This window comes from Aquarana catesbeiana, linkage group LG01 (genome assembly GCF_042186555.1).
Source record: "Aquarana catesbeiana isolate 2022-GZ linkage group LG01, ASM4218655v1, whole genome shotgun sequence".
Classification (NCBI taxonomy): domain Eukaryota; kingdom Metazoa; phylum Chordata; class Amphibia; order Anura; family Ranidae; genus Aquarana; species Aquarana catesbeiana.
The window spans coordinates 537871791-537897283 of record NC_133324.1 but is presented as its reverse complement, the minus strand read 5'-3'; the positions used below and the strand labels follow the sequence as shown (position 1 = coordinate 537897283).

At 46.2% G+C, this 25493-nt stretch overlaps 1 protein-coding gene across 4 annotated transcripts in view; it reads right to left on the bottom strand.

Annotated features, from left to right (window-relative positions):
• Positions 1-25493, bottom strand: part of SEMA6B (semaphorin 6B) — a 1880978-nt gene that overhangs the window by 570270 nt on the left and 1285215 nt on the right. For all 4 annotated transcript variants that reach the window (XM_073594847.1, XM_073594838.1, XM_073594868.1 and 1 more), the window contains one exon: positions 1559-1647. In XM_073594847.1, coding sequence (XP_073450948.1) covers positions 1559-1647 — 89 coding nt within the window. The remainder of the gene's footprint in view (positions 1-1558; positions 1648-25493) is intronic.

Here is a 25493-nt window from a genome sequence, read left to right as displayed (position 1 = left end):
TATGGAAACCTTCTCATGTACTTTAGAGAGGACACAAACCTGGACTAAGGAACAATGGGTAGATCCAGTTGGGCCATTGTTAGCGGGAGGCTCCCAAAGGGCAAACTTCAAGATACCCTCTCACAGTGGCTATGATTATGACTAGTTATAAGGAGAGATCTTGCAGCAGCTGGGGTTCACAACATCAGAAAGGGAGCAGCAGGTGCATGCAGTAACTGGAGCTACAAACTTGCTCCTAAATGTATTACCTGATAAAACTTGTCAAACATTCGCAGCAACCTGAAGTGCTTACAGGGCCTCAAATCATAGAGAGGGTCACCATGAACCAGTTAATGAGGGCTCTACTTCCAGAGCTGCAGAGGTAAGTGAGCTAAGCTGATCCAAAATCAGCCGATCACCCAGTAGAGCATTATACTGCTGATGAAGACCTCTATAGCTTTGAGTTCCCTAACAACCAAGAAGCTGCCTCCTTAGCCACTAGTTTAAAAGTAGCCTCACAGCCTGTAAAGTTACAAAGAGGAAGCACTGAGAGGTCAGAAAATCGGAGGGATGCCACCTGTCAATAGATGCTTGGGAAGCATGGGTGAAACCCATAATCTGCCCTAGTTGGAATTGTAGTGAATGGGATCACATGGTTTCCAAGAACTTATGGAGTATGGCTGAATCTGGTAGTTGTCACTGTTTGTGCACCCTGGTCTAGTTGCATATCCTGACATGCCAATTTTGGGGAGAGATTTTGCCACTGTTCCAGGCACTGTACACTATGCAGGGGAGAGGACAAGACCCCTGAACCCAAAGATACATTAGTGCCTACTGTGCCCAGTGTGCTGGAGCTAGACCAGTTACGTGATTCCACTATTGCAAAAGCCTCTGAACATCTGAAGGTAAGCAGCAGGAACCCAATAACTTGTTTGTGATGAATTTTTGTACCAGATGAACAACATTTGATGTGACTTTGTGGAACTCTTCATGGTACCTAGGCTTTATAGCAGAACTTTGTAATATATGGCTGATACAGAGACCAGAGAACATATTTTACAGAGTTATTTTTGTCCCAGGATACATGCCGATGTGAAAGACTATTGTGAAAAGACTATGCCGTGTTTCCATAGTCTGCTGGTTCTATTGCAAGTGATTTGAGTTTCCTTTTGAGTGAAATTGCAACGGATCTGATAGGGCCAGTAGTTAAATCTACTTGAAGCTATCGGTACATTCAAATTGGTTATGGACAATGCTACCTGGTATCCCAAGGCTGTTCCTTTAAGGAACACTACCTCCAAAACCATCACCAGTTTTTCTCTGTTTACCCACACAGGGATACCAAAATAGCACCAAACAGATCAACAGACTACCTTATGGTAACAGTAATGCAAGGATTGCGCAAATTGAAGATTAAGAAGTAGCCTCCTTCAGTTTACCACTCTCAAACCAAAGGTTTGGTAGAAAGAATTTACAGTAGTAGGAAAACAGTAGGATAGAAAACTAGTACCTCTAAAAAGGTCTAATTTTCAGAGCACAAGAATATCATTGTAGCTTTATACAGTACAATAAAATATACCTTCTCAAGGTAGTTGAATTCTGCTGCTGTCTCCCTGAAGAAAAAATACACATGATCTTTCCATTCCACAGCATTGACAAAATATGGATCTAAAAACAGAAACAGACTAATTAGGTACAAGTTAACAACATATTACCACTTTAAAAACGCAGTATGTTACCATTATATATATTTAAAGCTAAAACAGAAAGCGACAGAAAATCCCACCAATGTGAGGGCATCTCTGGTTGTCACCGGTGTTACCAGAACTAGTGTTCCCATTGGAAGATTTCCCCTCTATTACCGTTCTGGTGACATCCCAAAATTATGCATTTTCTTTCACCTTTAGTGATAACAGTAAACAGGACAAATAGAGTGAATCTCCCTAATGGGGACCCTGACAGCAATAAAAACGCAAGGGGCACTAATTCCTTTCCTCTCTGTGAAAACGGAAAAAAATGCCTTTAGTTCTACTGTAACTGCAAAAGTAACACTAAAGTAGAACCAAAGGCAAACCTTTTTATTAATTTTCTAAAGAGCAAGGATTATAAACCCTGTCAGTTTTTTTTGTTTTTGTTTTGCTGTCTGTGTTCCATTAGAGAGATTTCCCTTTCAAATAGGCCCCTTTCATACTGGGGCAGTTTGCAGGCTTTATTGCGCTAAAAATAGCGCCTGTAAACCGACCTAAAACTGCCGCTGCTGTTTCTCCAGTGTGAAAGCCCGAGGGCTTTCACACAGAAGCGGTGCGCTGGCAGGAGAGAAAAAAAACTTCTGCAAACAGCATCTTTGGAGCGGTGAAGGAGCGGTGTATTCACCGCTCCTGCCCATTGAAATCAATGGGGCAGCGCGGCTATACCCCGGCTGTAGCGGCGTTATGCGAGCGGTTTTAACCCTTTTTTGGCCGCCAGCGGGGGTTAAAACAGCACCACAAGTGGCCGAATACCGCTGCAAAAAATAGCGCCGTTTTACCGCCGACGCCCCCACCACCCCAGTGTGAAAGGGGCCTTACTAACTCATAGCCACAACAGGAAGCAAGAGGGAAATTCCTCTAAAGTGAGAGAATCCCTGGTCATCACAAGGGTCACGTAGGAGGATTTCCCCTTCTATGCCTGTGTCGGTGAGAGCCCAAAGTTTGACATTTTTCTTTCACTTTCACTCTCTGCAGGTCAGTAAAACAGGACAAATAGAGAGGCTGAATCTCCCTATTGGGGAAATAGACAGCAATGAAAAACAAGTATTCTATCCCCTCTCCACTGTCCACTCAAAACTAAAAAAAAGTGTTGTGTTTAGTAATAAGGTATTTTGGCTTATTAAAATTAAAATTGCAATGTACAATAGCAGCAATACATCATACCAACCATCTGTTTTCTGTGACCAAATAGGATGATGAAACCTGTCTTGTTATAGGATGTTGTATGTTGTTTGCTTTGCCATGGTGAACTGACCTTTTGTGTATACTATGAAAAACTGCAAGGAAAAGATATATCTAAAGATGTATCTAAAATGTTAAAACCTTTAATTCCCAATTTGCCAACAGGATACATAGTGAAATTTTTGTTGCTTATAGTTCATCGCTATATATAAAATAAGAGGGCTCATACTTATGTGCCATAAAAAGCAGATATCTAAATAAGAAAAAAATAAGAAAAAATGCTTATCAGAAATGCTCTTAACGACCTTAAAGCGGAGCTCCACCTAAAAGGGGAAGCTCTGCTTGTTCGCACCCTACGTGGGGTGGGGGTGGGGGGTCGGGGAAAAGCAGGTACCTGGTTTTGACAGGTACCTGATTTCACTTCTGGGTAAGATCTCCCGCCCCTCCTTCTTCCCCTGCTGACTTCTGAGACACACACAGGTCCCAGAAAATGGCAGGACCATTCAGAAAGCACAGTGCAGCTCGCACATGCACAGTAGGAAATCAGCTTCACTGCCAGTTTCCATTAGTAAACATGCCGGCACCTGCACTGAAGTGGATTGAAGAATAGGCTTGGGGTGCTGACATCTCTGGATCCCTGGACAGGTGGCTCGAGGTGCTGACATCTCTGGATCTCTGGACAGGTAAGTGTCCCTATATGACTTTTTAAATATTTTTTGCCAAGACTGGAGCTAATCTTTAACTGCAGCAAAGCACTGCTAGAATAAATGCTCACAAAAATAAGCAATAACCAACATGTATATAAACAGCCTGCATTAATGATGTCATATCAAATTCTTTGCATAAATAGCCACAACAGTATAAATATATCCTTAAAAATATAAACAACCTTGTTTTTTTTCTTACCACTTTGCTGTTAATAACCATGGTCTGGGTTCTTTGCAAGATACAGTGAAGAATGTAGGCACTTAATATTATTATTGAGCTGTAAAGTATGGGACCGGCACTGTTAAGCCTTTATTAGCTATTAGGGATGGGCATAAAACCAAAAGCAAACATGTATTATATTACAGCCTACCATTTCTTAGATGTGATAGCTGCATTAATTTTCTTTTTAGGATTTATTTCTTCTATTTTCACCTGGTGATCCAGCCAGTAAAGCCGTTGTCTTTCAAAAGAACAAGCTCCCCAGCAGAATCAGTTACAGAGATGAGACAAACCATTTATCTTTAGCAGGGGCGCTTACAATGATCATTTTTTATATATGTAAAACCTTTATCACAAAAGGAAAATAAAAACTGTTAGCTTTAACTGCCTATAAAGTATTAGCTGGAGTTTGGTTTTAATTTCTTTTTTTTTTTTAATCCAAATAAGTTTATTGAATTCGACATAAACAAACATATCCAGGCTTCGACAATACACAGTCACATTGCATATTTTGTAAATTCTCATTACTAATTGGCAGAACTCCCCGCCTAAGTGAGGTCCTTGGTACATAGCAATAAACTGTATAAGTGTATTTAACCAGCATTTAGACCCAGCAATCTCCTCATCACAGATCCACCGGGACTAGTCCAGGCACATTCAACCACGGGCCCCAGAGTTTCTCAAACTTTTGAGTGCATCCCCTATGCTGATATACCACTCTCTCCATTCTGATCATGTTCCCAACTGCGGAAATGTATTCCTTAACTGTGGGAGGGTCCTCTGATATCCAGTGGAGCATTATCATCTTACATGCTAATAATAGGGTCCTGGTAACTGCTATTCTGATGCTCTCCTCCCATTCAAAGACCTCCAACACATTTAATAAGCAGTGTTTTGGGTCAGTGGGCATAGAGATCTGAAATACCCTGTTTATGGTATCCACCACTCCACCCCAATAGGAGTGAAGCCTCGGGCACCTCCATAGTAGATGGATCAGATCTCCATGGTCCCTTTTGCATCTGGTGCACATCGGAGTAGATCTAAGACCCATTCTGTATAATTTATGTGGAGTATAGTACACCCTCAGAATTAGGTACAGTTGTGTTAGCCTTTGTGATACATTCAACAAGCTTATGGGCAGCGCTTGTAGAATCTCCTCCCACTGGTCTCCATCTATCTGCCCCACATCTCTTTCCCACTTTTCCATCATTCTCAAGGGATGTTTAGTCAAGAAGATCTGCAGGAGCATATTATAACAAGGTACACTTTTTAACTTTGTACCTTGTTATCTATCTATCAATTGTATGAACATTACAATGTATGCTATACCTCATCTAATTATATATTTTTACCTATTTAATTATGCATGTATTGTTTGACTGTATGTACTCTACGGTTACAACGTGTATGCTTGAACATTATGCCAATAAATTCCTCTATGTTCATCCTATTACCCTTTTGCTGTCACATGCTTCATTTAAAGTCCCAACCTTCCTCCTAGTTATTCCCCTTGTTTTGTGATTTAGATTGGGATGGAAACGCATGACCTTACCAGGTCATGGTTTCACATAAAGTCCCTAGGGATGGAAATGGGTGACCTTACCAGGTCATGATTTCCTCAAAGTCCCTAAAAACCCCCTCCTTTTCTTGTATATATGCATAGGGATGGAAGCATGTGCCATTGCTCTATTTAGCTCCACTTCTTTATCCATACTGCCCTTAATGACCTTTGTGATACCTCCCCTGTTTTTCATTACTTCATCCTTCCAACCATTTCATTTATTTTCACTCGTTGTATTTTTTTAATTTTTTCCATTTTCCATATTTTTATATTTTTATTTTTATATCCAATGTCATCTCATATAGACTGAGGCTAAACCCTATGGGGCTGTGTCACTGGTGGCGTGTGCTGGTGGGACTGCCTTGCCATCTGGTCTTGTTTTCCCTCCCGGGAGCCGCGACGCACCTTGCGGGTCTCCTTCCTCCCCCAGGTTTTCCTCTGGGGGGATGGACGCCGGTCTACTGTGCGTCGACGTCACGCACCACACTGTGCTTGCGGCGTCTGTTGGCGCCGTCATGCGCAGTTGTTGTATCCACACTCGTGGGCTATGGGGGAGGTATCTGTGCCGTTGCCGGACAGCTGTCCGACTTGCGGTGCTCCTACCCCCGCTACACGGCGTGACGTTGGTGGGCGGCCCCGCGACGGCGTTATATGGACGCTCTCCGGGGCGGTCTGGGCATTCGAGGCTCTCCACACATCCGACCTCACACCATTTGGGAATTCTCCCCCCTCTGGGGCCCCAATCTTCCTCCTCAGGTACACCCTTCACTCCCCCTTTGGCTGTCACTGCACTGGTCGTCCTTGACTCGTCCTTCACGCCCTACCCACTCCCACTGCCTCCCTATCTATATCCCCACTGGTTTTCTTCTACTTCTCACAATATGGCTGTGGTGTTCCTTTCTTATCTCCTCTCCCCTAACATTGTCCTCACTCACCCCCACTATCTTTCACTTTCTCAGGTACCCTCGGTCCCCGTGCCTGCCCTGGTTGGCGCCCGCTTTCGTCCCTGCGGGGCTCCCCGCCTCGGCTCCCGTTTGGGCCTACCTGGATGGCTTACGGGGTCCTGCCGCCTATCTATCAGTGCCTAGTCTCGTAGTGAGTATATATCTTCATATCAGCAGCGGGGGCTGTACACCACGCCCCCCCCCATTGTTTTTTGTTTCTTATTTTTCTTTTGCTCATTTTATCCCCATATTTTTCTAGATTTACACGTGCTTGCTCCTGACGAGTGGCATGGAAGCCACGAAACGCGTTGAGCCATCAATTGCCGTGTTCTACTGTCCTATCTGTCCCCATCAGTTTTATCTTATTCTACTCCCCCCGCAGGTCCAATGAGGCCTTAGGTCCAGCAGGCATTATCGTTTTAATATCTATGTTACCCAAATTGCTTGTGGTGCACTAGGGAATTTGTGAATGTGGTATCCTGAGTCATCATTATTCAACTTTTTAACTTTGTACCTTGTTATCTATCTATCAATTGTATGAACATTACAATGTATGCTATACCTCATCTAATTATATATTTTTACCTATTTAATTATGCATGTATTGTTTGACTGTATGTACTCTACGGTTACAACGTGTATGCTTGAATATTATGCCAATAAATTCCTCTATGTTCATCCTATTACCCTTTTGCTGTCACATGCTTCATTTAAAGTCCCAACCTTCCTCCTAGTTATTCCCCTTGTTTTGTGATTTAGATTGGGATGGAAACGCATGACCTTACCAGGTCATGGTTTCACATAAAGTCCCTAGGGATGGAAATGGGTGACCTTACCAGGTCATGATTTCCTCAAAGTCCCTAAAAACCCCCTCCTTTTCTTGTATATATGCATAGGGATGGAAGCATGTGCCATTGCTCTATTTAGCTCCACTTCTTTATCCATACTGCCCTTAATGACCTTTGTGATACCTCCCCTGTTTTTCATTACTTCATCCTTCCAACCATTTCATTTATTTTCACTCGTTGTATTTTTTAAATTTTTTCCATTTTCCATATTTTTATATTTTTATTTTTATATCCAATGTCATCTCATATAGACTGAGGCTAAACCCTATGGGGCTGTGTCACTGGTGGCGTGTGCTGGTGGGACTGCCTTGCCATCTGGTCTTGTTTTCCCTCCCGGGAGCCGCGACGCACCTTGCGGGTCTCCTTCCTCCCCCAGGTTTTCCTCTGGGGGGATGGACGCCGGTCTACTGTGCGTCGACGTCACGCACCACACTGTGCTTGCGGCGTCTGTTGGCGCCGTCATGCGCAGTTGTTGTAGCCACACTCGTGGGCTATGGGGGAGGTATCTGTGCCGTTGCCGGACAGCTGTCCGACTTGCGGTGCTCCTACCCCCGCTACACGGCGTGACGTTGGTGGGCGGCCCCGCGACGGCGTTATACGGATGCTCTCCGGGGCGGTCTGGGCATTCGAGGCTCTCCACACATCCGACCTCACACCATTTGGGAATTCTCCCCCCTCTGGGGCCCCAATCTTCCTCCTCAGGTACACCCTTCACTCCCCCTTTGGCTGTCACTGCACTGGTCGTCCTTGACTCGTCCTTCACGCCCTACCCACTCCCACTGCCTCCCTATCTATATCCCCACTGGTTTTCTTCTACTTCTCACAATATGGCTGTGGTGTTCCTTTCTTATCTCCTCTCCCCTAACATTGTCCTCACTCACCCCCACTATCTTTCACTTTCTCAGGTACCCTCGGTCCCCGTGCCTGCCCTGGTTGGCGCCCGCTTTCGTCCCTGCGGGGCTCCCCGCCTCGGCTCCCGTTTGGGCCTACCTGGATGGCTTACGGGGTCCCGCCGCCTATCTATCAGTGCCTAGTCTCGTAGTGAGTATATATCTTCATATCAGCAGCGGGGGCTGTACACCACGCCCCCCCCCCATTGTTTTTTGTTTCTTATTTTTCTTTTGCTCATTTTATCCCCATATTTTTCTAGATTTACACGTGCTTGCTCCTGACGAGTGGCATGGAAGCCACGAAACGCGTTGAGCCATCAATTGCCGTGTTCTACTGTCCTATCTGTCCCCATCAGTTTTATCTTATTCTACTCCCCCCGCAGGTCCAATGAGGCCTTAGGTCCAGCAGGCATTATCGTTTTAATATCTATGTTACCCAAATTGCTTGTGGTGCACTAGGGAATTTGTGAATGTGGTATCCTGAGTCATCATTATTCAACTTTTTAACTTTGTACCTTGTTATCTATCTATCAATTGTATGAACATTACAATGTATGCTATACCTCATCTAATTATATATTTTTACCTATTTAATTATGCATGTATTGTTTGACTGTATGTACTCTACGGTTACAACGTGTATGCTTGAATATTATGCCAATAAATTCCTCTATGTTCATCCTATTACCCTTTTGCTGTCACATGCTTCATTTAAAGTCCCAACCTTCCTCCTAGTTATTCCCCTTGTTTTGTGATTTAGATTGGGATGGAAACGCATGACCTTACCAGGTCATGGTTTCACATAAAGTCCCTAGGGATGGAAATGGGTGACCTTACCAGGTCATGATTTCCTCAAAGTCCCTAAAAACCCCCTCCTTTTCTTGTATATATGCATAGGGATGGAAGCATGTGCCATTGCTCTATTTAGCTCTACTTCTTTATCCATACTGCCCTTAATGACCTTTGTGATACCTCCCCTGTTTTTCATTACTTCATCCTTCCAACCATTTCATTTATTTTCACTCGTTGTATTTTTTAAATTTTTTCCATTTTCCATATTTTTATATTTTTATTTTTATATCCAATGTCATCTCATATAGACTGAGGCTAAACCCTATGGGGCTGTGTCACTGGTGGCGTGTGCTGGTGGGACTGCCTTGCCATCTGGTCTTGTTTTCCCTCCCGGGAGCCGCGACGCACCTTGCGGGTCTCCTTCCTCCCCCAGGTTTTCCTCTGGGGGGATGGACGCCGGTCTACTGTGCGTCGACGTCACGCACCACACTGTGCTTGCGGCGTCTGTTGGCGCCGTCATGCGCAGTTGTTGTATCCACACTCGTGGGCTATGGGGGAGGTATCTGTGCCGTTGCCGGACAGCTGTCCGACTTGCGGTGCTCCTACCCCCGCTACACGGCGTGACGTTGGTGGGCGGCCTCGCGACGGCGTTATACGGACGCTCTCCGGGGCGGTCTGGGCATTCGAGGCTCTCCACACATCCGACCTCACACCATTTGGGAATTCTCCCCCCTCTGGGGCCCCAATCTTCCTCCTCAGGTACACCCTTCACTCCCCCTTTGGCTGTCACTGCACTGGTCGTCCTTGACTCGTCCTTCACGCCCTACCCACTCCCACTGCCTCCCTATCTATATCCCCACTGGTTTTCTTCTACTTCTCACAATATGGCTGTGGTGTTCCTTTCTTATCTCCTCTCCCCTAACATTGTCCTCACTCACCCCCACTATCTTTCACTTTCTCAGGTACCCTCGGTCCCCGTGCCTGCCCTGGTTGGCGCCCGCTTTCGTCCCTGCGGGGCTCCCCGCCTCGGCTCCCGTTTGGGCCTACCTGGATGGCTTACGGGGTCCTGCCGCCTATCTATCAGTGCCTAGTCTCGTAGTGAGTATATATCTTCATATCAGCAGCGGGGGCTGTACACCACGCCCCCCCCCATTGTTTTTTGTTTCTTATTTTTCTTTTGCTCATTTTATCCCCATATTTTTCTAGATTTACACGTGCTTGCTCCTGACGAGTGGCATGGAAGCCACGAAACGCGTTGAGCCATCAATTGCCGTGTTCTACTGTCCTATCTGTCCCCATCAGTTTTATCTTATTCTACTCCCCCCGCAGGTCCAATGAGGCCTTAGGTCCAGCAGGCATTATCGTTTTAATATCTATGTTACCCAAATTGCTTGTGGTGCACTAGGGAATTTGTGAATGTGGTATCCTGAGTCATCATTATTCAACTTTTTAACTTTGTACCTTGTTATCTATCTATCAATTGTATGAACATTACAATGTATGCTATACCTCATCTAATTATATATTTTTACCTATTTAATTATGCATGTATTGTTTGACTGTATGTACTCTACGGTTACAACGTGTATGCTTGAATATTATGCCAATAAATTCCTCTATGTTCATCCTATTACCCTTTTGCTGTCACATGCTTCATTTAAAGTCCCAACCTTCCTCCTAGTTATTCCCCTTGTTTTGTGATTTAGATTGGGATGGAAACGCATGACCTTACCAGGTCATGGTTTCACATAAAGTCCCTAGGGATGGAAATGGGTGACCTTACCAGGTCATGATTTCCTCAAAGTCCCTAAAAACCCCCTCCTTTTCTTGTATATATGCATAGGGATGGAAGCATGTGCCATTGCTCTATTTAGCTCCACTTCTTTATCCATACTGCCCTTAATGACCTTTGTGATACCTCCCCTGTTTTTCATTACTTCATCCTTCCAACCATTTCATTTATTTTCACTCGTTGTATTTTTTAAATTTTTTCCATTTTCCATATTTTTATATTTTTATTTTTATATCCAATGTCATCTCATATAGACTGAGGCTAAACCCTATGGGGCTGTGTCACTGGTGGCGTGTGCTGGTGGGACTGCCTTGCCATCTGGTCTTGTTTTCCCTCCCGGGAGCCGCGACGCACCTTGCGGGTCTCCTTCCTCCCCCAGGTTTTCCTCTGGGGGGATGGACGCCGGTCTACTGTGCGTCGACGTCACGCACCACACTGTGCTTGCGGCGTCTGTTGGCGCCGTCATGCGCAGTTGTTGTAGCCACACTCGTGGGCTATGGGGGAGGTATCTGTGCCGTTGCCGGACAGCTGTCCGACTTGCGGTGCTCCTACCCCCGCTACACGGCGTGACGTTGGTGGGCGGCCCCGCGACGGCGTTATACGGATGCTCTCCGGGGCGGTCTGGGCATTCGAGGCTCTCCACACATCCGACCTCACACCATTTGGGAATTCTCCCCCCTCTGGGGCCCCAATCTTCCTCCTCAGGTACACCCTTCACTCCCCCTTTGGCTGTCACTGCACTGGTCGTCCTTGACTCGTCCTTCACGCCCTACCCACTCCCACTGCCTCCCTATCTATATCCCCACTGGTTTTCTTCTACTTCTCACAATATGGCTGTGGTGTTCCTTTCTTATCTCCTCTCCCCTAACATTGTCCTCACTCACCCCCACTATCTTTCACTTTCTCAGGTACCCTCGGTCCCCGTGCCTGCCCTGGTTGGCGCCCGCTTTCGTCCCTGCGGGGCTCCCCGCCTCGGCTCCCGTTTGGGCCTACCTGGATGGCTTACGGGGTCCCGCCGCCTATCTATCAGTGCCTAGTCTCGTAGTGAGTATATATCTTCATATCAGCAGCGGGGGCTGTACACCACGCCCCCCCCCCATTGTTTTTTGTTTCTTATTTTTCTTTTGCTCATTTTATCCCCATATTTTTCTAGATTTACACGTGCTTGCTCCTGACGAGTGGCATGGAAGCCACGAAACGCGTTGAGCCATCAATTGCCGTGTTCTACTGTCCTATCTGTCCCCATCAGTTTTATCTTATTCTACTCCCCCCGCAGGTCCAATGAGGCCTTAGGTCCAGCAGGCATTATCGTTTTAATATCTATGTTACCCAAATTGCTTGTGGTGCACTAGGGAATTTGTGAATGTGGTATCCTGAGTCATCATTATTCAACTTTTTAACTTTGTACCTTGTTATCTATCTATCAATTGTATGAACATTACAATGTATGCTATACCTCATCTAATTATATATTTTTACCTATTTAATTATGCATGTATTGTTTGACTGTATGTACTCTACGGTTACAACGTGTATGCTTGAATATTATGCCAATAAATTCCTCTATGTTCATCCTATTACCCTTTTGCTGTCACATGCTTCATTTAAAGTCCCAACCTTCCTCCTAGTTATTCCCCTTGTTTTGTGATTTAGATTGGGATGGAAACGCATGACCTTACCAGGTCATGGTTTCACATAAAGTCCCTAGGGATGGAAATGGGTGACCTTACCAGGTCATGATTTCCTCAAAGTCCCTAAAAACCCCCTCCTTTTCTTGTATATATGCATAGGGATGGAAGCATGTGCCATTGCTCTATTTAGCTCTACTTCTTTATCCATACTGCCCTTAATGACCTTTGTGATACCTCCCCTGTTTTTCATTACTTCATCCTTCCAACCATTTCATTTATTTTCACTCGTTGTATTTTTTAAATTTTTTCCATTTTCCATATTTTTATATTTTTATTTTTATATCCAATGTCATCTCATATAGACTGAGGCTAAACCCTATGGGGCTGTGTCACTGGTGGCGTGTGCTGGTGGGACTGCCTTGCCATCTGGTCTTGTTTTCCCTCCCGGGAGCCGCGACGCACCTTGCGGGTCTCCTTCCTCCCCCAGGTTTTCCTCTGGGGGGATGGACGCCGGTCTACTGTGCGTCGACGTCACGCACCACACTGTGCTTGCGGCGTCTGTTGGCGCCGTCATGCGCAGTTGTTGTATCCACACTCGTGGGCTATGGGGGAGGTATCTGTGCCGTTGCCGGACAGCTGTCCGACTTGCGGTGCTCCTACCCCCGCTACACGGCGTGACGTTGGTGGGCGGCCTCGCGACGGCGTTATACGGACGCTCTCCGGGGCGGTCTGGGCATTCGAGGCTCTCCACACATCCGACCTCACACCATTTGGGAATTCTCCCCCCTCTGGGGCCCCAATCTTCCTCCTCAGGTACACCCTTCACTCCCCCTTTGGCTGTCACTGCACTGGTCGTCCTTGACTCGTCCTTCACGCCCTACCCACTCCCACTGCCTCCCTATCTATATCCCCACTGGTTTTCTTCTACTTCTCACAATATGGCTGTGGTGTTCCTTTCTTATCTCCTCTCCCCTAACATTGTCCTCACTCACCCCCACTATCTTTCACTTTCTCAGGTACCCTCGGTCCCCGTGCCTGCCCTGGTTGGCGCCCGCGTTCGTCCCTGCGGGGCTCCCCACCTCGGCTCCCGTTTGGGCCTACCTGGATGGCTTACGGGGTCCCGCCGCCTATCTATCAGTGCCTAGTCTCGTAGTGAGTATATATCTTCATATCAGCAGCGGGGGCTGTACGCCACGCCCCCCCCCCATTGTTTTTTGTTTCTTATTTTTCTTTTGCTCATTTTATCCCCATATTTTTCTAGATTTACACGTGCTTGCTCCTGACGAGTGGCATGGAAGCCACGAAACGCGTTGAGCCATCAATTGCCGTGTTCTACTGTCCTATCTGTCCCCATCAGTTTTATCTTATTCTACTCCCCCCGCAGGTCCAATGAGGCCTTAGGTCCAGCAGGCATTATCGTTTTAATATCTATGTTACCCAAATTGCTTGTGGTGCACTAGGGAATTTGTGAATGTGGTATCCTGAGTCATCATTATTCAACTTTTTAACTTTGTACCTTGTTATCTATCTATCAATTGTATGAACATTACAATGTATGCTATACCTCATCTAATTATATATTTTTACCTATTTAATTATGCATGTATTGTTTGACTGTATGTACTCTACGGTTACAACGTGTATGCTTGAATATTATGCCAATAAATTCCTCTATGTTCATCCTATTACCCTTTTGCTGTCACATGCTTCATTTAAAGTCCCAACCTTCCTCCTAGTTATTCCCCTTGTTTTGCATATTATAACATTGAGAGATGAAACATTTAGTATTTGTAGCTCTCATAACTAGGTTAAATAATGGTGTTGGTGAAGGAGACCACTCTGAAGCGCTGCTCTGAGCCCTCACAGCATGTTTCAATTGCATATAATGGAATCCCATATTAGACGGCAAGCCGTGCCTTTCCTGCAGAGTCTCAAAGGGTAATAGAATACCGTTCTGAAAAATGTCTCTAATGTATATCACTCCAAATCTCTTCCATAAGGCCCCATGCTGTAATTGCGCTATTTCAGGGTACGTCCCATTGGACCATGTATCCTGTCACTCCCTGTAGGTATCTAATTTTGTTCCCGATTTTCTGGAGAAGATTATAGGTCGGGTACTTCTTATTTGGTTTCCCAAAGGCTAGAGCTTCAAGTGCCCCTGGCACTGAATCTCGTTTTACTGTGTGTAGCATCACAGTCTCTGAAGAGCTACGGGTAATACTCGTCCTCTCTGTCTCCCCACCCATAACCCCTATTAGGTGTTGGAGCTGCGCTGCTAAATAATATAACCATGGGTTCAGTAGGGCTAGTCCCCCCTCATCTTTAGGGCACTGTTTTCAGAGGAACCACTACTGGAGAATTGTGGTGCACATATAGTAGCTGGGGCATGAGATCAGATTCACCCTACCAGCTATCGACAGGCACAATGAATTCCACGTCTTAATTTGGTCTCGGAATTTCTGCAGTAGTGGGGAGATGTTCAATCTCCCATAGTCTCTTACCGTGGGTGTCACCTGGACTCCCAGGTACCTAAAGGATGTGGACAAGGGTATGGAATTGTTGTCGGGAGGCCTGAGCATTAGGGAGGATTTTGTCCAATTGATCTGGATCCCTGAATAAGTGCCAAATTCTGTTATGGTTGACATGGTTTCTTGAAGGGAACCTTCAACGTCCCCCAGCAGAATCATAGTATCATCCGCGTAGAGCATCAACTTCTCTTGTCTGTCACCTTAACGGAAGCCAGTAATACCCGGGTGATCCCTGATTGTGATTGCCAAGGATTCAATAGCTAGCGCGAAGAGCAGGGGAGACAAAGGGCACCCCTGTCTCATGCCCCGTCCCAGCGCAAAAGTATAAGAGATTCTGCCCGATGCCCTAATGGCTCCCTCAAGTGGGTCTTAAAAGCCACCCATTGGGTCAAGGAAGAATCAGAAAAATCCTGTCTGGCTAGGAATTCCTGCATGCTCCTCCCCAGCTCCATTGAGGATAGAAATAATTTCAGCCAGAAGGCATTACATTTCCAGGGTGCCTGGGCACCCCGGACAGCAGAGCCACGATCAGCTTAATCACCAAGTGGGAGTGGTCAGACACACTGCGCGGTTTATATATCACTTCCGAGATGGATGGGAGCATGGTAGGGTCACATACTGCCAAATCAATCCTGGACAACGTCCCATGCGTCTTGGAGAAACAGGAGTCAATGCGATATTCCAATCCCACACGTTCCCGGATAAATGGCAAAAAAACATTAATGGGTGCTTGTAACAATTACCAGTTGGGTTCTGGAAGCATCAGACAAAAGTATATCTTTGCCAGCACACCATGGATCAGCAAGCAGAACTGTCCAAAAAAGGTTCTTTAATAGAAAGAAAGTCACATCACAAGAGAGGTGCAACGTTTCGGGGCCGCGCAGGACCCCTTCGTCAGGCAAGTGATGGGGTGTACAGTGAAAAAACACAGTATATATACAGTGGCCACCAATTGGGAAAAAAACAAGTGCAGAATGAGAGAAATAGTCCCCTCCCCCTCCCTCTGACGTCAGATTGACGTCAGAATCCCGCCTAAATCATTATAAATCATTATATATGCTGGTAAAATGCAAGTTCAGCAGTAGGGATGAGCTTCGTGTTCGAGTCGAACCCACGTTCATCTCGAACATCGGCTGTTCGATCGTTCGTCGAATTGCGAACGATATGGGCCGTTCGCGCCAAATTCGTGTGGCGCGTCACAGCCCATAATTCACTGCGGCATCGCAGTGCATTGCTGGCTGATGATTGGCCAAGCATGCACTATGACCCGCATGCTTGGCCAATCACAGCGCCGTCGGTAGAGAGAGCTGTAATTGGCCAAAGCCAGGGTGGCTTTGGCCAATTATGGCTCAGGGGGTTTAGAACATGCCCCACACTATATAAGGCTGCCTGCATAGCGGCCCTGTGTAGTGTGTTCCGGCGTTGAGAGACAGAGACAGAGAGATAGTGTCATTTCATTTGAGTTAGCTAGATTAGGCAGGATAGTCAGTGAGTTAGCTGCACTTACAGTGTATTGTGTATATATATGCATCCCAGGTGTTGTATATATATATATACACTGTATTCAGTTTAGCTAGATCCGTTCCTGTTATCTTCCTACTGACAGGCAGGCTTGTCTTGTTACAGTATTTACAGCTACCTGAAGAACATTGCTGGTGTTTTTTTGATCCTATTAGTACCACAGTCAGGCAGCTAGACTATTTACAGTTAGTGTAGTGCGTCCTCCTCACAGTGTTCAGTTAAAGCTACAAGTTAGTAACCTCTGCACAGTGTTCAGCTAAAACTACAAGTTAGTGTAGTGCACAGCGTTCAGCTATAGCTACAAGTTAGGGTAGTGTGACCTCTGCACAATGTTCAGCTAAAGCTACAAGTTAGGGTAGTGCGTCCTCCTCACAGTGTTCAGCTAAAGCTACAAGCTGGTGTAGTGTGTCCTCCTCACAGTGTTCAGCGAAAACTACAAGTTAGTGTAGTGCAACCTCTGCACAGTATTTAGCTAAAGCGACAAGTTAGTTTAGTTTGACCTCTGCACAGTGTTCAGCTAAAGCTACAAGTTAGGGTAGTGCGTCCTCCTCACAGTGTTCAGCTAAAGCTACAAGCTGGTGTAGTGTGTCCTCCTCACAGTGTTCAGCGAAAACTACAAGTTAGTGTAGTGGGACCTCTGCACAGTGTTCAGCTAAAGCTACAAGTTAGTGCGTCCTCCTCACGGTGTTCAGCTAAAACTACAAGTTAGTGTAAAGAGACCTCTGCACAGTGTTCAGCTAAAGCTACAAGTTAGTATAGTGCATCCTCCTCACAGTGTTCAGCTAAAGCTACAAGTTAGTTTAGTGTGACCTCTGCACAATGTTCAGCTAAAGCTACAAGTTAGGGTAGTGCGTCCTCCTCACAGTGTTCAGCTAAAGCTACAAGCTGGTGTAGTGTGTCCTCCTCACAGTGTTCAGCGAAAACTACAAGTTAGTGTAGTGCGACCTCTGCACAGTATTCAGCTAAAGCTACAAGTTAGTGTAGTGCGTCCTCCTCACAGTGTTCAGCTAAAACTACAAGTTAGTGTAGTGTGACCTCTGCACAGTGTTCAGCTAAAGCTACAAGTTAGTGCGTCCTCCTCACAGTGTTCAGCTAAAACTACAAGTTAGTGTAGTGTGACCTGTGCACAGTGTTCAGCTAAAGCTACAAGTTTGTGTAGTGCGTCCTCTTCACAGTGTTCAGCTAAAACTACAAGTTAGCGTAGTGCGACCTCTGCACAGTGTTCAGATAAAGCTACAAGTTAATGCGTCCTCCTCATGGTGTTCAGCTAAAACTACAAGTTAGTGTAGTGAGACCTCTACACAGTGTTCAGCTAAAGCTACAAGTTAGTGTAGTGCGTCCTCCTCACAGTGTTCAGCTAAAGCTACAAGTTAGTTTAGTGTGACCTCTGCACAATGTTCAGCTAAAGCTACAAGTTAGGGTAGTGCGTCCTCCTCACAGTGTTCAGCTAAAGCTACAAGCTGGTGTAGTGTGTCCCCCTCACAGTGTTCAGCGAAAACTACAAGTTAGTGTAGTGCGACCTCTGCACAGTATTCAGTTAAAGCTACAAGTTAGTGTAGTGCGTCCTCCTCACAGTGTTCAGCTAAAACTACAAGTTAGTGTAGTGCGACTTCTGCACAGTGTTCAGCTAAAGCTACAAGTTAGTGCGTCCTCACAGTGTTCAGCTAAAACTACAAGTTAGGGTAGTGCGTCATCCTCACAGTGTTCAGCTAAAGCTACAAGTTGGTGTAGTGTGTCCTCCTCACAGTGTTCAGCGAAAACTACAAGTTAGTGTAGTGCGACCTCTGCACAGTGTTCAGCTAAAGCTACAAGTTAGTGTAGTGCGTCCTCACAGTGTTCAACTACACCTACAAGTTATTTTTTTGCAAGCTCTGCACAGTGTTCAGCTAAAGCTACCTGTAGAAGGTTGGTGGTGTTTTCCTGATCCTATCACTACCGCAGGCAGCTAAATAAACTACAAGTTATTTTTTGGCGAGCTCTGCACAGTGTTCACCTAAAGCTACCTGTAGAAGGTTGGTGGTGTTTTCCTGATCCTATCACTACCGCAGGCAGCTAAATAAGCTACAAGTTAGTGTAGTGCGAGCTCTGCACAGTGTTCACCTAAAGCTACCTGTAGAAGGTTTGTGGTGTTTTCCTGATCCTATCACTACCGCAGGCAGCTAAATAAGCTACAAGCTAGTGTAGTGCGAGCTCTGCACAGTGTTCAGCTAAAGCTACCTGTAGAAGGTTGGTGGTGTTTTCATAATCCTATTACTACCGCAGGCAGCTAAATAAGCTACAAGTTAGTCTAGTGCGAGCTCTGCACAGTGTTCAGCTAAAGCTACCTGTAGAAGGTTGGGTGGTGTTTTCCTGATCCTATCACTACCGCAGGCAGCTAAATAAGCTACAAGTTATTTTTTGGCGAGCTCTGCACAGTGTTCAGCTAAAGCTACCTATAGAAGGTTGGGTGGTGTTTTCCTGACCCTATCACTACTGCAGGCAGCTAAATAAGCTACAAGTTATTTTTTGGCGAGCTCTGCACAGTGTTCAGCTAAAGCTACCTGTAGAAGGTTGGTGGTGTTTTCCTGATCCTATCACTACCGCAGGCAGCTAAATAAGCTACAAGTTATTTTTTGGCGAGCTTGCACAGTGTTCAGCTAAAGCTACCCGTAGAAGGTTGGTGGTGTTTTCCTGATCCTATCACTACCGCAGGCAGCTAAATAAGCTACAATTTAGTTTTTGGCGAGCTCTGCACAGTGTTCACCTAAAGCTATACCAGTGCAAAAAGGAAAATGATTAATGCGCTACCCAAAAAAGACAAAAAAAGCAGCTGCTACAAACCATGAGACAAAAAGGTAACAAATATAGGATAAATTGTAGCGCTAAAAACACACATATATTAATAGTGGGTAAAGTTCAAGGTGCATATAGACATAATGTCCCAAGTAACAAGGGGAATATGTAATCCAAGTAGGACAACAGTCCGCAGTGAGATTAAATAATCTGTGTGTGGATCCTGTCTGCTTCCCAACCGTCAACTTGTATATCATCAACCTTAGCGAATAGATGGAATACGCTTACCAGAGAGGTTGGATTCTACTGCCATGAGCATAGAATCAATGGAGCTTGATGCCACCCTGGGCAAAATGGTGAGATGTTGGAGGCAAGGGTAGAGCCTCTACAGGGCCGGGACGTCCCCTCTATGTCCACCGAAGCAGAGCCAAAGATGGATTTCAAAAGGCAAAAGTGGTTTCTCAGTTATAAAGGCACTTCCAACCAGCCAACAAGCGTTCTGTCACATAAAAGAATCAGCATAAGGAGATGGCTGTGGGTGACGTAGCTCCCTTTTGCTTGCGTATCGTCCCAGGGAGAAGCACTTCATCAGCATATTGCATATTGCATATGCGAATAGATGGAATACGCTTACCAGAGAGGTTGGATTCTACTGCCATGAGCATAGAATCAATGGAGCTTGATGCCACCCTGGGCAAAGTGGTGAGATGTTGGAGGCAAGGGTAGAGCCTCTACAGGGCCGGGACGTCCCCTCTATGTCCACCGAAGCAGAGCCAAAGATGGATTTCAAAAGGCAAAAGTGGTTTCTCAGTTATAAAAGGCACTTCCAACCAGCCAACAAGCGTTCTGTCACATAAAAGAATCAGCATAAGGAGATGGCCGTGGGTGACGTAGCTCCCTTTTGCTTGCGTATCGTCCCAGGGAGAAGCACTTCATCAGCATATTGCATATTGCATATGCTGATGAAGTGCTTCTCCCTGGGACGAATCCAACCTCTCTGGTAAGCGTATTCCATCTATTCGCTAAGGTTGATGATATACAAGTTGACGGTTGGGAAGCAGACAGGATCCACACACAGATTATTTAATCTCACTGCGGACTGTTGTCCTACTTTGATTACATATTCCCCTTGTTACTTGGGACATTATGTCTATATGCACCTTGAACTTTACCCACTATTAATATATGTGTGTTTTTAGCGCTACAATTTATCCTATCTTTTTCACCTAAAGCTACCTGTAGAAGGTTGGTGGTGTTTTCCTGATCCTATCACTACCGCAGGCAGCTAAATAAGCTACAAGTTAGTTTTTTGCAAGCTCTGCACAGTGTTCAGCTAAAGCTACCTGTAGAAGGTTGGTGGTGTTCTCATACTACAGGCAGGCAGTTGATTTTGCTAGCTGCAGTATCGGTACATATATATATATATATATATATATATATATATATCCCAGCTTAGTGCAGCTACAGGCCATTAGTGCGTCTGGAAGGCCAACAACGAGAGGCAGAAAGTCACAAGCCAATAAAAGAGGGCAAGCAGGCTCTGTATCTAGAGGCAACAGCACGTGGCCGTGGGACATGCTTGGCCTTTTTTTCGGCAGCTGGCCGCGTTGAGCCGCAACATGCGGAAGACTTGGCCGAGTGGATGACCAAGCCGTCCTCATCCTCTCTCACCCATGCTCAGGGTACTTTGTCTGGAAAAGCAGCGGCCTCTTCCCTCGGTTCAATGTCATCAGTGACTCCTTCCCTAGCCCCACCATGTCCTCCTGAGGAGTCCCTCGAATTGTTTGACCACAGTGTTGGGTAGATGCTCCAGGAGGATGCCCAGCGTTTAGAAGGCTCTGATGATGATACTGAGCTAGATGAAGGCAGTAACGTGAGGACGGACAGAGGGGGTGCCCAAGAAGGACAGCAATCTGGCAGTCATGCTCCCCCTGCTGCAGCTTACTGCCAGGTTTGCTCCAGTGATGAGGAGGGAGGGGATTATGAGGTCACTGACTCAACGTGGGTGCCTGATAGGAAAGAGGAGGTGGAGGCACATCACCAACGAGGCAGGATGCCCTCCAGGGGCCAGCCTAAGGGCAGCACACTGACTGCATCACATCCCAAAGCTCCGCATGTGCAGGGCGCTGCAGTCTCTGCGCGCTATTTAAAAAGTTCTTTGGTGTGGGCCTTTTTTGAGACGAGTGCATCAGATCGCACCGCTGCTATTTGCAACATATGTTTCAAGCGTATCTCGCGTGGCCAAAACATCTCCTGCTTGGGTACCACATGCTTGACCAGACATATGTTGACCTGCCATGCAGTTCGTTGGCAAGCGTATCTAAAAGACCCACACGAAAGAACAAAGAGGACCTCTCCTTGCTCCTCATCAGCTGAGATCTCCAACCCCACTATACCTTCAGTCCTCTCTGAGACCTGCACTGAGAGGAATGAAGGTGTAGAATTAGGTGTGTCACAGCCAAGTACTTGTGGGCAATCTGCTTTCAGTACACCAACGTCAGATTGTACCAGGCAAATTTCCCTGCCCCAGCTGCTGCACCGCCGAAAGAAGTTCGCTCCCAGCCATCCACATGCCCAGCGGTTGAATGCTAGCTTGGCAAAATTGCTAGCACTTCAACTGCTGCCTTTTCAGTTGGTAGACTCTGCCCCCTGTCCTGGATGTCCTGAGGCAGGCCAGGAAAGTCTTTGTGCATTTCCGCCAGTCATATAATGCCAGTGCTCGGCTGGCAGACCTCCAAAAGGAGTTTAACCTGCCCAAGAACCGCCTAATCTGTGACATGCCCACCAGGTGGAACTCAACGCTGGCCATGCTTCAGCGGCTGCACAAGCAGCAGAGGGCCATCAATGAGTACCTGTGCGACTATGGCACCAGGACAGGGTCAGGGGAGCTTGTTTTTTTTTCCCACGCCAGTGGGCCATGATCAGGGATGCATGCACTGTCCTGTCACCATTTGAGGAGGCCACGAGGATGGTGAGCAGTGACAGTGCATGCATCAGTGACACTGTCCCCCTTGTTCACCTGTTGGAGCGCACGCTGCGTGGAATAATGGACAGGGCACTTGAGGCAGAACAGAGGCAGGAAGAGGAGGACTTCCTTAGCTCTCAAGGCCCCCTTTATCCAGACAGTGTTCCTGTGTGCCCGCCGATCACACAGGAAGAGGACAAGGAGGAGGAGGATTGTGTCAGTATGGAGGTGGAGCCTGGCACTCAGCATCAGCAGCAGTCTTTAAGGGATCAGTCCCAAGAAACACATGGACTTGTACGTGGCTGGGAGGAGGTGGCTGCGGACCATGTCGTCCTTAGTGACCCAGAGGACTCCGGACCGAATGCCTCAGCAAACCTACGCTGCATGGCCTCCCTGATCCTGCAAAGCCTGCGTAAGGATCCTCGTATTCGTGGTATCAAGGAGAAGGACCAATACTGGCTGGCAATCCTCCTTAATCCATGTTACAAGGGTAAGGTTGCAGACCTTATCTTGCCGTCGCAGAGGGAGCAGAGGATGAAACATCTTCGGGAGGCCTTGCAGAAAGGTTTGTGCAACGCGTTCCCAGAAACTGGGAGGTTACAAACTCCTGTTTCTGGACAACGTGTTGCTGAGGCTTCGGTCAGTCAAAGAAGGAGCGGTGGAGATGGTGGCCGTCTGACCGATGCGTTCAGACAATTTTTTAGTCCGCAGCCCCAAGGTATGATCGGTTCCAGCAACCATCGCCAGCGTCTGTTTTACATGGTGCAGGAATACCTAGGGGCAAGATCTGACTTGGACACCTTTCCCACCGAAAATCCTCTGGGTTACTGGGTCTTGAGGATGGATCACTGGCCAGAGCTTGCACAGTATGCAATTGAGCTACTGGCCTGTCCTGCATCCAGCGTTCTTTCAGAACGCACATTCAGTGCTGCTGGAGGCTTTGTAACCGATCACAGGGTGCGTCTGTTCACCGACTCGGTCGATCGACTGACCTTCATAAAAATGAATTAGTCTTGGATCACCACCAGCTACTAAGCACCAAGAGCGAGTGAGGACTTAAAGTGTTGTGGCACCAGCACCACCACCACCAAAGGCCCAATTTTTCAGCCCCTGTTCAACAGGGGCATGTAATTACAATTCTTGATCTAATATTTCACAGCAGGGCCCATTTCTGCGCCCACCAAGAGCGAGTGAGGACTTACAGTATTGTGGCACCAGCACCACCATCACCACCAAAGGCCCAATTTTTCTGCCCTTGTTCAACAGAGGCATGTAATTAAAATTCTTGATTTAATATTTCACAGCAGGGCCCATTTCTGCGCCCACCAAGAGCGAGTGAGGACTTACAGTATTGTGGCACCAGCACCACCATCACCACCAAAGGCCCAATTTTTCTGCCCTTGTTCAACAGGGGCATGTAATTACAATTCTTGATCTAATATTTAACAGCAGGGCCCTGTGAGGGCTTACAGTGTTGTGGCCACAACAACACCTAAGGCCCAAATTTCTGCTGAGTATATAGGGCAGGCCCCTACTTTAAACATCCAACTTACAAATGACTCCTACTTGCAAACGAAAGGAGATAACAGGAAGTGAGATGAAATCTACCCCTAGGAAGGGAAATTCTCTCCTGTAAGAGTTAATATGGGAAAAACATTTCTCCTTTCCACTGATGCTTTATCACCAATCCTTGTTTCACAAAAAACCCCAAATTTTCAAAAAACATTTGTCATTGGGACAAAAAGTGAGGTGAAATCTTCTAAAGAGGAGCACAGACAGCAAAACAAATGTCACAGGGGTGATAACCCTTCCCTATGTTTTCCAAAAAGCTTAAAAAAGATTTTTTGGCTGGAGCTAAACACGTTAAAAATGTACCCGTTCAAAATTACAAACAGATTCTACTTAACAACAAACCTACAGTCCCTGTCTTGTTTGCACCGCCTGTATACTGCTGTTCAGAGTATATAGGGCCTGGTGGCCCCACACCTTTCCTTTTTTTAATTTGGGTGCGGGGTTCCCCTTAATATCCATACAAGACCCAAAGGGCCTGGTAAGGGATTTTCATCCATATTGCCAGGACCCGACATTACATTAAACCCGCAAGCAGTTTTAAATGACTTTTTTTCCTTTAAAAATTACATTTTGTGCAGGGACTGTTCTAAGCACGGGAAACACGCGCCACTTTACAGGCAAACTATAGACACCCCCCAGGTACGATATTTAAAGGAATATTTCACTTTTTTTTTTTTTTTTACTTTAAGCATCATTAAAATCACTGCTCCCGAAAAAACGGCCCTTTTGAAAAGTTTTTTTTGCATTGATACATGTCCCCTGGGGCAGGACTCGGGTCCCCAAACCCTTTTTAGGACAATACCATGAAAATTAGCACTTTTGATTTCGAACGTTCGAGTCCCATAGACGTCAATGGGGTTCTAACGTTTGTGCAAATTTTCGGTCCGTTCGCAGGTTCTGGTGCGAACCGAACCGGGGGGTGTTCGGCTCATCCCTATTCAGCAGTTATGACAAGTGAAAAATCAATAAATGCAGATTACCTTTGACAAATGCGTTCCTTGGTTTCCGATCGGCTAGGATTGCCGATTCCGCCCGCTCTGGGCACACTGTTGGCTAGGACCCAGCGACTGTCTGTCTGCTGGAGGTCCAGGGAGCCTATCGCATAGCGCTACGTAGGTAGCGCAATGCGCCCAGCCTGATGACAACGGCTGGAAGTGAAGGACGCCTGGCAGCGGGGCCGCCGTCGTCACGGTAACCCGTGACGTGTGGCCGACGCTGCGTCAGGTAACCAAGGGGGGTTCGGAGCATACGGGGAGAGGAGAAGGAAAAGGAAAAGCGACGTAGTGAGGAAAAGCAAAGGGAGTGACGTGAATAGTAGTGTAAATAAAGATAAAATGTAAAGAGAAAAAAGGGGAGAAATAAAGTAACAAAAACAAAGGGAAAAGTGAAGAGAAAAGAAACGAAAAGTAGACAAGGAACAGGACCTGAAACAGAGGCAAAGCATCTGTCACGGCAAGAATAAAAGGGAAGGAAGAAGGTGAATAAAGGAAGGAAAATTCACAAAATAAATGAAAGAACGCAGTATAAAGTTTAAAGGAGTAAGAGACAAGTTAATCAGGTGTACAAGACAGGTAAAGAATAGGGGGAGGGAAGGGGAACGCACAGGGATAAGGGATGAGAGGGGGAGGAGGGGAGAAGGGGGGAGGAGGGAAGGGGGAGAGACAAAGAAAGAGCAAGAATGGCAAGAATAAAAGGGAAGAAAGAAGGTGAATAAAGGAAGGAAAATTGAACAAAATAAATGAAAGAACAAAGTATAAGGTTTGAAGGAGTAAGAGCCTGTCTTTTTGCCCTACCAACAGACTGAATCTGTTTGACTTTGAGATTGAAATGTTCAAATTTGA